This window comes from Morone saxatilis, unplaced genomic scaffold, assembly GCF_004916995.1.
Source record: "Morone saxatilis isolate NCDOM2014 unplaced genomic scaffold, NCSU_SB_2.0 Contig23, whole genome shotgun sequence".
Lineage (NCBI taxonomy): Eukaryota > Metazoa > Chordata > Actinopteri > Moronidae > Morone > Morone saxatilis.
Genome location: NW_023339796.1, coordinates 22,119,328 through 22,134,515, shown reverse-complemented (window position 1 = coordinate 22,134,515; position 15,188 = coordinate 22,119,328). Strand labels below are relative to the sequence as shown.

At 40.6% G+C, this 15,188-nt stretch overlaps 1 protein-coding gene across 1 annotated transcript in view; it reads left to right on the top strand.

Moving 5' to 3' along the window:
* brinp2 (bone morphogenetic protein/retinoic acid inducible neural-specific 2) overlaps positions 1 to 12,316 on the top strand; it is a gene marked incomplete at its 5' end in the record, with an annotated part of 97,383 nt that extends 85,067 nt beyond the window's left edge. Inside the window, 3 exon segments of the mRNA XM_035671200.1 lie at positions 1,202 to 1,424; positions 7,001 to 7,307; positions 8,042 to 12,316. Of these exon segments, the coding sequence (XP_035527093.1) occupies positions 1,202 to 1,424; positions 7,001 to 7,307; positions 8,042 to 8,863 (1,352 nt within the window).
* Between the last annotated feature and the right edge of the window lie 2,872 nt (positions 12,317 to 15,188).

The window sequence follows — 15,188 nt, the reverse complement described above, 5'->3', positions numbered from 1 at the left end:
ATTCACCATGTTGACCATCTCCAACAACTTCCTAGCATCACACATACTGCTTCTAAAGTCCACCGCCTCCCCCCTCCCAAACTCTCCATGAATGACTGAGCCATCACTCACATAGCACTCACTAAAGCAAACGACACTGATCTCTCCCTCAATCATCTCTTGACATTACTGCCAAATGGACGGAGATACAAGACCTTGAAATGGAGGAGAGCTTGCCTCAGTCTTCAGTCTCTCTCTGAGACAATAAAGCCTAAATCTAATCTAATCTACGTGGACATTTGCCAAAGTGTGTGATCAATTATTGGAGATGTTTCTGGCTCTAACCTGTGGAGAGCTGCCATCTAGGGCTCTACAATTCAAAAACCTGTGTTTCAACAGTTTGATTTCAGCATTTGTATTGATTTTTACTGCATTTTATGTCCATGCTTACTGTCATTATAAATAACATGGTTCGGAAGCTTTAATGGTTTTCACTGACATGTTTTTGGAGGCAGCAGAGGTGATGTTAGGTTTATGTGAAATTATAGTCCTTTAACTGCTGAATTCAAATATTGATTTATATTGCTTTTTCCATTGTTTGGTTTTGACACACACTGGCTGCGACAGCTGCCGAATTTGCTATGAATTGCATCCATAACCATTTTTGGGGCATTTGCATTTTAGCAGGGAACACAATCGAGATAGGAGAGAACCTCTCACCATTTTACCACAGGCTTTTATTGGTCTATTCAGTTTGTGATTATGGATTTTTTCTTTTGGGCTTCTAAAGAAAGAATTATGATATAAATGAAAATGCCCATCTGTATGTGACACCATGCCTTCAATCGTCAGATAAGTAGTGTTTCAAAATGACAATCTTGCAAATGATGCCACTGTGAATACCCTGGGCTTCTAATAGTGAGGTGAATGAGTATAACTGCAGATTGAAGCACAGGTGTTTACTCTGTAATGGCAGTTCATTAGAACATAACAGCTTTTTTCGTATTCTAATGACACATGGAACTCCCTCAGCTCCTCAGTCATTATCTATGCATGCCACTAGGGATAAAATAGACTGTGGTGAATAGGTTTGCAATGCTTCAAAATGATATTGTTAACATATAAATTACTTCAGAGGGTCTAATTTTGTTCAATTTTCTTTTCTCCACCTTCCCCTTTCCCCTCTTCTGCCCCCTTCCTGTTTCTGTTAAACTCCCTGCAGATGAATTCAAAGCCTTCCTGAAGCGCTTGCCCGCTGACCGGTTCTTGAATGTGTCCATGATCGCCAAGTTTTGGTCGGCTGACTTGTCCCTCCAAAAGCGCTACGCCCAGATGGAGTCCAGCACTGCCCTGGTCCTGGGCAAAGCCCAGAAGATCGTCAGGAAGCTGTTCACCCTGAGCAAACGCTGCCCCAAACAGCCTCGCATCAGTCTGCCCCGAGAGAGGTAGCCCACTCATATCTCTCACATACTCACATATATATATAGATGTAGCCTGTACTGAATAGATCATCTGTATCAATGACCCACAAGACTCCCAGATGGAGTGTCAATAATGTGGCCTAGCAACAACTGCATGCAAAAGCAATTAAATCATCAGCATTTTACATAAGCAAAATCTGCTTTGATACTTTAATGCTTTAATGACTCAAGCAGTTGCTGAAAGCTTTTACATAAGTGTAGCCTAACAAATCTAGTGTCTAGTTTTGGTCTTTCCCCTAGGCGTGTAAATTAATATGAATACATTCATCAGATATGCACAGACAGTGGGCAGATACAGACAAAATCAGACTTAGCAGTAATATTGTGCAGTGCGGAATAAAGCTCGACCAATGATCCACGTGTTTTTTTGCCTGATGAAGCCTGGTACCTTTCGTGACTTGAAAAACAGGAAACTGATGAGCAGAAGTTAGGGACTGCAATTTGTGGGTGTGTGTTTGTTTGGTTCTATTTAATTAATAACACCCTGTGGTGTGTTTCATCAGTTGCTATGATCATAGAGAGGGGAGTGACAGGCAACAATGGCCCCCATATAAACTTGAACCAAGGATGTTGCCATCACATATCCCCCATGTGAAAGTGTGTGGCAGCATGATATGAATGCTTTGTCTGTAGTAGAAGCAGAAATAGACAATGCAACATTTCTATCAGCCTTTATTGCATCCTCAGGGACTACCCATTGTTCCGACGGTCCATTATTCTAAAACCCCAATAGCCTAAAAAATGTCCTATTGGATTGAAAGCCCATTTGTCCGACAGCCCGCTATCCCAGAAACAAAAGCCCACTGCTCCGAAGGCCCTTTTTTCCCCCAAAATACACACTTGGTGTTTTTGTCCTTAACATCTTAATGTATTTGGACAAAGCCCCTAGGAAGTGCACTAGGTTTTGAAGAAAATTTGACGTAGTGGCCCAACCGTGTAATTACAACTCATGTGATGCACAGTGGTCCAAATGTTTTTTCCATTTTATTTCTTTTATAGACTTGTTTCACCATCAGAATTTGAGCCATTCGGTGGAATAACATTTGAAAAGTCTAGAAGAGCCGCACATTATAATTATGTTCTCTCCATTCAAGTTCGTAGAGGGCTAAACCACATGTTAGCTGGCTCAGCAGGCAGTAGTCACTGGTGTGCATGCTCTATTGATTTCACTTTTTGTGTTTGCAGCTGAATGCAGCAATACATCTTTTACAGGAGAAACTAGAAGACAAAGCTGGAAATGTTAGCCCAATATTAAACAACATCACATCTCTTCCCTCTCTATGGCGACCTACTTTTCACACTGTCTTTCAGTGTGGCCGTTTAACTATGAGCAAATTTGCTTCCCAACATGGTCAGACAACACTTCATGAGAGAACATTTTTAGCACAATTTAACTCTTAGTTTTGGCCTTGCTGCATAACATGCAGAGAGACCGTCCTCCCAACCATATAACCAATAAACTACCTTTCAAGTTTTAATAGACACAGAGACAGAGTGCTTGTGAGGAGGTCAGTGGATGAGTCAATGAAACATCTGACTTTAACATTTGAGAGTGCTGTTTGTTTTCTGTTTCCAACAGTCAACATTGCTTTTGAAGCAGAATCGCAATCATCCTGGATGTATTTCTGATTGTAACCATGATGACGAAGGCCCATGGTAACTTAACTAAATACTTAGTGCAACCAAAACCATGATTTCTTAACCTTTCCCTAAACCTAGACAGCTAATTGTGTTTAAACCTTATCAAACCTTAACCATCGCATTAACAAATCATGAAACAGATTTATTTTTCAAATAAAATCATGCTGGGGTGTCAGAACGAAACACATTTATGTGTGTCTAAAGGCCATGGACAAATGGCATTAGTGGTTCCCTACCTTTTTTCCTTTAGGACCCATTTTCTATAACTGAGTAAACCCCTGACAGTCAACTGACTGCAGGAAGTTTGTGTAAAATTTGCATTTTGAGGTTTTCTGACACCCCTTAAAACCCCTAGTGGGATCGTGACCTCTAGGTTGGGAACCACTGCCATAATGTGTCGTTATGACTTGTTGCAAGCACACTACTTCCTATATTGGCACTGAATGCTGGATATAAATCTTGAGGTGCAGAATTGTCCAATATGGATGTAATTTCTAAGCATACTCTGCATAATGCACTTAAATGTGGAAATATACCTACTTATGAGCACCCTCTGCCTCCTCAGCTGAACAGACAAAGAAAAGAGCATCACTGTTGTTGAAACCACCGTCTACTAATAATTTGACAGGCTAACTGACTCCCTTTGCCTGAGTGAATTCTACACCTGTGGTTGACTTCTGAGCAAAGTACCATCGAGAGCTTCACTCAGCTGTCATTACGTGGCAGTTTTGTTGCCGTGCGGAAGGGGAAAATGAAGACAGGCTTGTAAAAAGCAGGTGTTAAGATAGGGAGGGAAGCTGAGTAAAAGAGATGTGTACAGTCAGAAAGAGAAAATGCAGGAGAAATAAAGACAAAGAGGAAGGAAAGGTAGTACGAGAAGGTGGAAGACGGAAAAGAGATGTGATGACGGGATGGAAACTAAGAAAGGGAAAGTGTGAGAGAGATGAAGGGTCTAGTTACCGGTGGTGGGGTCCTTTGTGGGGTAGGGTACGTGGTATTGTGGCATGCTGTAATCAAGTCCTCTCCCAGTCTGACAGCTCTGCACTTGTTTACAGAGGACTTTAATTTCACTGACAGTCCTTTCCCTCTACCCATCACTCTCCCTCCGCTCGCACTTTCCCTCGCTTTCTGTCTTTATTTCTCTCCCTCAGTCACCTTTGTGTCGCCTTGCTCTCTCTCTCTCTCTGTCTCAACCCTGTCACTCCAGAGTCTTAACCCAGTTCGTACCAGCAACAACAAGTTATCAGGGGCTGCTCAGCTGCAAAAGCTCCCTATTTCTTCTGCACAAATCCATTTGTTTTATCATCATTCATTTTTGTCTATTTACAAAGGCCTGAGGGGAAGGAATTGCCGGAGCATTTGGGCAATGTTGTGTGTGATTTCCTTAGCCTGGGGAAAGAATCTCTGCAGAGCCAATTTTCAGTCCGAACTTGTTTCTATTGTTAGCGCACCCACCAAAGTGGATGGTAATTTATGTATGTCTGCCTTTTCATCGTCACTGTCATACCAAACACCCACCTCCTAAAAGAAAAAGGTGTCAAAATAGATAAATAATCCCATTTATAAACAATATAGACTAGAATTAGATTTTCAGCTATGAAAATTGGGATTCATGTTGTGTAAACACCAGTGTAATCTAGGGACGTCCTCATTTGAGCCACCTATCCAAGTTTTTTTTTATTTTTAACTCAATTTATACTTCGGAGAATATTTTTAAAACAGGAGAGATGTAAAATATGGGAAGGATGACACAACTTACTAACAAAAAAACAAACACTAACACTTTACAGTGATGTACAGAAAATATTGAGTAGCCTAGAAGATAACAGTCTGTTTGGACAGCTTCCTGCAGCACATCCCTTAACACTGCAGACTATTACAAATGTAATATACTGTATGTACAGTCAATAACAGTGACAGTGAGGGAAATCCCACAGGAAGCTGCCATCACCTTGTTGCTGGGCATTTTCAAAATAACTGGTGATTGGATTAATCATAGGTCTATCACCGTGTTTCACATTAGAACGAATCTCTGCTCTTCTTTCGAATAAGAAATACTTTCCAGTTCTGATATATGCTAGTTACCTGTTCGCTAACCTCTTTATGAGCCGCCAATGTTATTTGTAATTGTCTTTTCTTGTCACTATGTAACAGCTAGTCCCACTGCCAGTACTTCCTTGCATGATTTTCTTATCATATAACATATATATTAATATATTGATATACTACTACATTTCCCAGGTTTATTATTCATTGTTCATTAATTTTCATGTTGTTGTTTTTTATTCATTACTTACTACAATTAATGATTTTCAAAGCTGCCCATAGATTGCTATTTTGCAGTTTCTTATTGAGGTCTTTTTAATACATCACAGGAAGAATTCCTCCCACCACCTCTTAAGAAACTTGGTCTTGGTCATAGCCTGTTACAGTCACAATGTTTGGCTGACATTCTGCAGACTGTACCTGGAGATACTTGCTGGAGATGGGTTTAAGAACGGTATGACCTGATTTGCCTTTTGACTTATAACTGATTTAATGTGAGCATTTCGGAAAGGTGTCCAGGTGTGAATAGATTTAACTTCCGACGTCAGCTAGAACTTATTGGAGATGGTTGGGAGCCGGACCAGATTTGATTTTAGGGTTTGGTGTGACCCTGTTTTCTCTTGACTGCATGTGCAATGATTTGGAGCTAGGTGGGACATGATTTGTCTTCAGTCAGCTACTTGATTTCATTCTTCTTGAAGGCCTACCTTAAATCCAGTTCCTGCATTCTCTTATTCAGGTACAACTTTTTTCCTGGCTGCTTCCTCGCCAGCTGATTTCAGATAATCACTCTTCTACTCCTCAGCTGTTACTTGGATCCAGTTCCTGTCCTGTTAACGCCTTGATCTTTTTATTTTGCTCTCTGATTACCAACTGGCACTTGGGGATCAAGTATAATGTCTCTGGAGGTAGCAGCCGTGATATACTGTGCTTCAACTCCTCATGCTTCTTCTACTTTTCATCTGTTATGTGGTCCTTCCTCTCCAGTTTGTCTGCGCTGGATGATCAGTTGTCTGGTCACGGTGACAAGCTTATCCTTTAGCTCCAGGTTCTTCTTGTACACCTTGACTATGTCACAAAGCTTGTCCAAGGCTACATTGATGGATATACAATAATCGGTGGTGGGGAGGTATCTAGCTCTTTGTTTGCCTGTTCCAGTTGTTCCTGAAGGTCAGTGCACCTTCTCTTTGAGAATGACTTCATCTTTTTAGGCAAACTGCCCCTTAGATTTTTTCCAATGAACACATTTCTTTCCAGATGGCTTTTGTCCTTCTCCTTCTTGAGCTGGAGGTGGAGAAACTCCAGCTCCAAGGACATGGACTCTCTCCATTAGCTCTTTCTCCCGTCTGCTCAGGGCCACTTCCAGGTCCCTGCTCTTATTTTTTTTGCCACAAAGCATTCATGTTTGTAGAATGCCAATTGCTTACTAAGAATGTCTCTTTTTGGTCGCCCTGCTCAGTTGGTATTCCCTCTCAAATTATTTTCTATTTATTTGCTTTTCTTCGAAAACTCAAATGATCAAAGGTCATATAGAGCTGTAGCCAAGAGGTGATTAGCCTAACTTTGCATAAAGACTAGGGGGAAACAGCTCAAAATAAAGTCCCTTATTAACAACTTCTTTGTTTAATTCATAAACAAATACAAATGTAAAACCAACAACATGTCCCTATGTACACCAAGGACCAAGCAATACCCAACCATCAGGGATGTTGAGTGTGGTCAGAAGTGAAACAGACTTTCAACAAAAAATTCTGCTCAAATTACTTACAGTTTCCTACTCTGTGTTCTGTGTTGGAATATACTATACTCTACTCCCAACTGCATCATTGTGTTTTTCTCTTTCTCTTCTACAGGCCTGTTGGGTTTTGGTTGAGCAAGGCCCAGTCTCTGCTCTACTGCAATGAGCATGGAGTGCTAGGCTCATTCTCAGAAGAGGTGAGGAGCTGTATCTGTCCTGTGGAGCAGCCCACCTGCCAGGGAGTCATTCCCTGCATTGTGGGCACCTCATCCACCTCCTGCTCCTCTTGTGCCACTGACAACGCAACCCGCTGCGGAGCCTGCCACCATGGCAACCTTCTGCATCTTGGATCCTGCCGGCCAAGCATTGCTGCATCCCTGGACCACTATCTGAACTTGGACTTGGACATGCCTGATGCTGAGGTTCTTAGAGCTTCTTATATTTGTATTCATCTTTGGACAAGATAGTACATTGCCTTTACACTCTACACTAAACTCTATGACAAAAAACAAAAACAAAAGAACATTGATACTTACCTCTGATAACAATAGTTATAGCACATGAAAATACACCATAAAATGACAAACTAAATGCTTGTATTGTAAGTCTACATAGATGCTACAGTGCAGCAACAAATTCTACTATCCCTGATAGAAACAAACATGGCATCATAAGTTGACCCTTTAATAAGTAAGTGAGAATGTAAATTAAATATATTTATTTATCTCTTTCAGTATTTCACCCTGTCTCAAACTCAGTATACTAAACATGCATACTAAACATGCAAAGTTATGCACACAATCTAATAATAAAAGCTTCTTACAAAGGTAGGTAGCAGCAAATTAATACGGACATTTAAAGAAAAAAAATGTCTTCTTCTTCTGAATCTGATTCTGTGTGCCTTTTTATAATCAATTCCATTTTGATCAAGTTGCATTCTTTGTTTTAAAATATGATGTACATTAATAGGTCACTTTACTGAGTAGGCCAGCTTACAATTTACGAGGAGTAGCCAGTAAAAAAAAAAGTTGTAAAATAGCTTTTTTAGAAAGTTGACGTTGTCAGGGCCATCAGAAAGTCTGTGTTACAGACTGGAGGGCATACATGTATATATATTATGTGAATATGATCTCACAGTTTATTAATCCGTCTTTAGGTGAAGTACCTGCTTCAGCGACTGGACAGCAGAATAGAGGTCCACGCCATCTACATCAGCAACGACGTCCGCCTGGGAAGTTGGTTCAATCCTGCCTGGAGAAAGAGGATGTTGCTGACACTCAAGAGTAACAAAAACAAGTCCAATCTCATCCACATGCTGATGGGCATTTCTTTCCAGATATGCTCGACTAAGAATTCAACACTGGAGCCTGTGCCTGCGATTTATGTGAATCCTTTTGGAGGAAGTCACTCCGAAAGCTGGTTCATGCCGGTTAACCAGCCTGAATTCCCTGACTGGGAGAGAACTCGACTGGACACTGTCGTCACGGCACAGTGTTACAACTGGACACTGTCTCTGGGCAACAAATGGAAGTCTTTCTTTGAAACAGTGCACATCTACCTGCGAAGTCGCATCGTCACAGATGATCCAACAGTGAATGAGACTCTCTTCTATGAACCGTTGGACTTGGATGACCACACGTCAAACCTGGGGTATATGAAGATCAACACACTGAAAGTGTTTGGATACAGCATGCACTTTGACCCTGAGGGCATCAAGGATCTGATTCTCCAGCTGGACTACCCCTACACGCAGGGTACACAGGATGCTGCGTTTCTGATGTTGTTGGAGATGAGAGACCGGATTAACCGGCTGTCTCCACCAGCACCGCAGCCACTTGACCTGTTTTCTTGTCTGTTGCGCCACCGGCTCAAGCTGTCGGCTGGAGAGGTGGCACGCATCAAGGACTCTCTGCAGATCTTCAACTCCAAGCTTCCCAATGCTTCTCCTGAACCTGAGCTGGCCCAGCTGTGCAGCTAGCTAGCTTAGCACACAAGTCAGGTTCAGGAGTGATACTACACATAGAAAGTGCTTCAGGGACAGCCCTAGACTTAGTGGAGGAGGTCCTACTACAGTAAACTGGCCTCTGGGACCTAAATTGTCTGGATTAATAGAACATCCAACTCTAAAGGCTGACTGCTGGGCTTTTCTTACGGCCACTCTTGGCTAGTTTTCTGGTGTCACATTTTTATCATAAATTGCTACCCAAGTCCTTTGACGAACAATACGTTGTGGACTTTTGGGAGAACAGCTGATACTTGGACTTTCTTTCAGAGGCTACTGTACTAGCCTGGAGGCTTACTTTTGCTATTACTGCCCTGCTTTTGGCAAACTGTTCGACTGGATGAAGCTAAAAAACTCTTAGACCGACAGGTTTTGTGATCTGGAACCTTAGAGAGCCGATGTCACTAAGTATACTTTAGACCTTTGCCTTGCAAAGATAAAGGCGATTTTGATATGTAAAGAGGAACTCGTAAGGGGTCTTCAAAAATGAGTTAATGGAAGAGGATTTCCTCTTTTCTAACCCTATTTTCTTTGGCTACAGAACAATCTCGTGGGAAGGGAAAATGGGATAATATTATATATGTGGTGAATGAGTTGTTATGTTATGCTTAACAGTTTAAAATTTGATAATCCTGAACCCTGTTACTGTCTTTGAATATTTCTTTTTAATCCCCTCCATTTTATCTGGCATTTGAAAACTTGTAAGTATCTATGCTTAACATCGGAGTGAGAAGCCTGTTAGTGATGTTCTGTCCTTGGTGGTGTGTCTATACCAAAAGAAGGTGAACACATTGGCAAACTGAATGGCAAAATACCTTAAATGTTGAGTTATTTTTTTCTCTGAGCTGAAAATCATAAAGAAATCTTCTGATGTGGTAACAAAAAGGTCTGCGGATACAGCGCTGTAAATAATGCTCCATCTAACCCCAGGTGTGGACAAGTGCACATTGCTTTTTAGATAACCGAGTGCAAAGACCAAAAAAATGTTTATAAGAAAACAAACTCATGCCTTATATGGAGAGTCAATGTTAAGATAAGAAGCACATTTAGTTTCTGTGTTTGATTTCCCAGCGAAGGCTGTATTGCTTTTTATATTTCAATATTTCTACCAAGACAGAACAACAGAAACATTCTCCAGTGGTAATGTAGCTTTTCCATGTAAATGCCAGTCACACTATTTCTGCAGTTACTTGTTTTGATTTGGTGTTGTGAAACTTTGAGCCACTATTCACAGTGCACAACGGTACTTGCATACTGTAATTGTTCTGCAAAACCCTTTTCTCTCCACTTATACAAACTCTCAGTAAGTCATGGTTGATTATATTTTGGTTTTAAAAATGTTTTCAATGGTTTGGTTTAGTCTCAGGTCAATGAAACAGTTTTTTCCCCCACGTGGGTCCAATGTCAGATGCCAGTTACCACGGTGACTGGAGTTACAAGGTTTCTGCAGGCCAGTGATGATACTCTCGAGAGCTGAAAACTTACCAGGATGATACTTGATATGATTCTACATTTCCTTCACTAATTTCTCACTGAAAGTCAGTAAACCTTGTATGTCATTTTCAGCAGTTCTTCTGTGCTCAGCTTGCTTAAGTAAAAACAAAGTGGTTTATCTATTTGGGATCCTTTTTCTGCTTTCAACTCTAACTGTAATAACATGTGTACTATGAAATAACACATTGATGAGTATATTCTTGACTTGTGAAAACCCAGTCCAGGCACAAGGCCAGTGTGTATTGTTATAATGGATGTTTCACTAGGGAAATTCAGCTAAATGCTCATTGTAAAAAGTCGAATCAGTTTCTAACATGTAGTGAATTCACTGTTTATTAAACTTCAAGGTTCAAATTCAAGTATAATTAAGACATAATCCCCAAATCAGCCACTGGTCTCACTTGCAGACTGCTCTGCTGTCACTCATCTTTCATTTCCATACAGCAATGCACATTTTTCAGAGATATAACTTTAAACTTTAGCAAACATTGCTAAGCTAACCCTGTCTCCTGAAAATTAAATTTGTATATTACTTAATTTTTTTCATAATTACATTGTGGTAACGATGTAATATCTGCCTGGATTATGTTCAGACACAATGTTTGTTTGAGTGAATAAAACAGTGCAATTATGTAACGCGATGGAGTCACAAGGAGGTGGTTGGCCGTTGACTGTAACACCACAGTCCAGGGTCCATGCCCACGCTCCTGCAACACAGCACTTTAGTTAAGGTTAGGGAAAGATCATGATTTCACTTAAATGTTCATAAAATCTGAAGTCACTGCTTACTTTTGCATAGTGCTGTAGTCTCTAGGAGTGGATAGTATTGCCTATTTTGGTTGAAAACAAATTAACTACATTTCCTTATTCTGTTAATAGAAAACGTAATTCGGCATTATGTTTCCCTCAAAACTTATTGGCTGTTGCAAATTAGTTGTATGAACTTAATTTCTTGAAGACGGGGCAAATGCACATTGTTTCCAATCCTATCACATTTCAAACTTTTCTTTTGCCTCAAGGACAGTACTGATTACCTGTTTATTAGGTCTACCTAACTAAAACTAATGTAGTCATTTCACAGGCTGTAGTTTGTGGTGCTGTTGAATTGTGTTTCATTTTACAGGCCATAAAGTTGAATTAACACATTTCAACAAATACTGAACTCTCACTATGAAGAGTAGTTAGACAGTATGACGCATGAACATGGACAGACGTTTTGTGGATCAGTGGCTTAAAGTTGTTTTTTTATTTTAAATGGCACCCATTTGCACCTGCTCTTAGTGTTGGCACCTTTTACAGAAGTTTAGCTTCAAACATTATGGGAGTTTACCAGAAACTTATATTGAACAAGAACTGTTTTGTCTTAAGCTCAGTGTTGACTGAGACTCATCCACCTTTTACTGTAGATCTTCTTGATCTTGACTCTTGACTGAAACTGCTCTGATTTGGACTCATCTCAGACGAAACTTAAGTGGTCCTGACTATGGCAGATCTCTAGATATGTTTGTGGTTTGCTCACTTTGTCACTGAATTGAAAACAAACTTTTTTGTTGCTATTTTTATGCCCACTTTTCAAAAGCATATTCCAAGCATAACTGACCTTAATGGACCAGTGTGTAGGATTGAAGGGCATCTAGCGGTGAAGTTGCAGATTGCCAACATATGAATACTACTTGACCTTCCAGGCGTGTAGGAGAAACTTTGGTGGCGACAAACCCCGTGAAAAATGCAGAAAGCCCTATCTAGAGCCAGTTTTTAGTTTGTCCTTTCTGGGCTTCTGTAGAAACATTGTAGCTCAAGATGGCCACCTCCCTGGAAGAGGACCTGCTTTCTCTGTAGATTAATCTCACATCTCACTCTAAGGTTAGGGAAATACAACAATTATATATATATTGAGGTGATTATACACGAATAAAAACATACTTATGAATATTATATTTTATTTCTGTCAATAAATCATCCTAAATGTTACACACTGGAGCTTTAATAAATTCCATAATAAGCCTCTGTTAACATACTGTTTTTCCACAGATCATTTGCACAATCCTTCCTCAAATGCAAATTAACAATAAGGAGAAAGGTGCAAACGCTTGCTAAAATGACATTTAAACTGCAACTCCAACTGAGTGTACTTGTTTTGTACGAATAACACGTGTGTTTGGGGCCAAACGCGTCACATCTGCGACTGAAACGCCACAAAAGCCTTCGTAGATCTGGCCCTCAATACGTTGCCATTAAATGGATGCATAAACCTCCAATTACCCTCAGCCCCTCATAATAAGATGAATGTCCTCTAATATACAGAGTGCAGAGTTTTTTGTAAGATGAAAAGCCAATTTCCTGGGTTGTCAGGGAGCAAACAAGAACCAAACGCACACTGTCACATTACATCAGGCTGCTGGTTTATCTGCTGGAGAAAGCAAGAGAGGAACGGAGAGAGAGACAGGAAGAGTGACAGAGACAGGGAGACAGGGAGAGAGAGCGAGTGCCACACTGGCCAACCTGAGCAACCTTTTCTTTTTTCTTTCCAATAATGAGGTGGGGAAGGAGTCACTCTGCATCGGGTTAATAAACAGTTATTCATCTTCAGCATGGCACCCAGGAAACAGGAGTGGGTTTGCCCTTGGGCTAATCTTCAGGCCCGTGGAAGACAGCCAATCCATCAGAGCACTATTTAGACTGCATACTACAAACTTTCTGGACCTCCCAAAGAAGCGAGGGGGAGAGAGAGAAAATGAGAGAGTGATTGAAGAGGGAATAGATGACATAGAGAGAGAGATGGAAGGGAAGATAAGGTTGAAAAAAAGTGGGAGGGAGAGAAAGGGTGAGAGGGGTTGGGCTGCTAGTCTTGCTGTGATTTATGATGTTTAGAAAGTCAGACTGTTTGAATTAATGAGGTAGAATTGGTAAAATCGACTGGCACGTGTGTGTGTGTGTGTGTGTGTGCAGATTTTGTGCTTGTGTACCTGCAGGTCATTTGACATAGTCATCAATAATGGTGTAGATTTGGGGGTTTGAAATTACTTTCAAATTACATTATTAGGCATACAAATGCATCCTGAGAAATGATTCATGTTTGGAGATGGTGTGAGAGGGAGACGGACATTGAAATGCAAAGTTAGAGCTTGTTTGACCTTGACTAAGAGAGGCGCAGGCAAACTGAGCTGTTCTCATAAGGTGGTTGATTATGACTGTATCAACAGCAGCATCAAGGCTGAGGAATCGAAAATTCAAGTCTTATACAGCTCGTCAGTTTTACACGACAGAAAAATACAAAAATAATTGATTCCTCATATTGCTTTCCGAGACTCACTTGGCAAACTCATTCATTACCTCAGACCAAGAATAGACAAGGTCACATTACACATTTACTAGACTTTTTTTCTTTGTCAGCATTCTGAAGACTGCGCTGAGAAACTGCAATATTATATGTCCTAACAGCCTGTCTTCTATTTAACAAAACATGGCCAAATAAATTATATCAACACCCTTTTTCCTCTCCTATCATGGCATATTTTTAAAGGTTGCACCCAGTTTATCTCCTCTGCAGCATATAACCTACAAACACCTTACAAAGTAATGCAAGTACCAACACCACCAGCGTTCACTATGACAAGGAATACTTCTTTTTTTGCGATGAAGATAATACAATAAAAAGTGATCTGTGTATGATTAAATGTATAACAGTTTTTGTCAATAATACAAAGGCAATTTTGTGACCCAATTATGTGAAACACATGGATGAACAAACTAAATGTTTTAATACAGACTTAACCTAATTAGTAAACTCTCAGCTGCCAGAAACTCTCTTCTTTAGAGGTTGATTAAGTAATTTCCCCCCGGGGATTATTAAAGTATTTTTGATTCTGATTCTGATTTAGCTGCTTGACCTGCTAATGTTAACTGTTCTTGGAAGGACAAAAGTAACAGATTTATCTACCAAATGCACCTGTAATCCCACTGAAATTTAGAGTGGCTACAGCATTGGCTGTGTCCAGACCTCCGCATTCACCCAGTCCACCGAGCTGGAAGCGGACTATAACGAGCTGTCAATTCCTATATCAGGCAAGTAGTAACACAACTGGGGTTGCCACCTTCAGCATGGAAAAATAAAGGACGCCTTGGCAGGGGCCTCCTGCCATGGGGGACAAGTCAAGTTGGGGGTCTGGGGGTCTGCCCCCAATAAATTTTCAGTGTCAGACACTTAATCTCCTGCATTCTGGTGAAATCTGATGCACCAATCCTCTTCCACTCTCAGCATGAATGTAAAGGAAATGAAGAGCCAATAGTCAGGCAGAGCTGCATCAATTATATGAAGGATCAGAACATCAGATCATAGACATGGGCAAAATGTCTTTAGGGCACACACACACACCATTGACAGTATATGCTCTTATGCACGGAGGGGGGTGGGTCTTCTGCTGAAACAGAACTGTATCTGGAGAACGATGATTAATTACGCTTATCCACTGACTGTATGTCAGTGCTCTAAACACAGTAGATAATAACAACAGTACAGTTCTGGGGTTTCATGAATTAGCGATTCCACTCTCTCTTTGCTGAACGTTGCTTTAGGTCACACAGTCCACCATGGGTGACAGAAAATAGCCAGTTAATAGTCCCACTGAAAGGACTGATCCATTTGTGGTCTGCCATTCTGATGTGTATCTGGACAACCTCTTCCTTTTTACAGCGGACTTGAGCTGGAGGGATTTGCCTAAGGTAACAAAAACACAACAATTCTTATTTTAAGGGGATTATACACTAATAAAAACATACCTATTAATATTATGTTCCATTTCTGCCA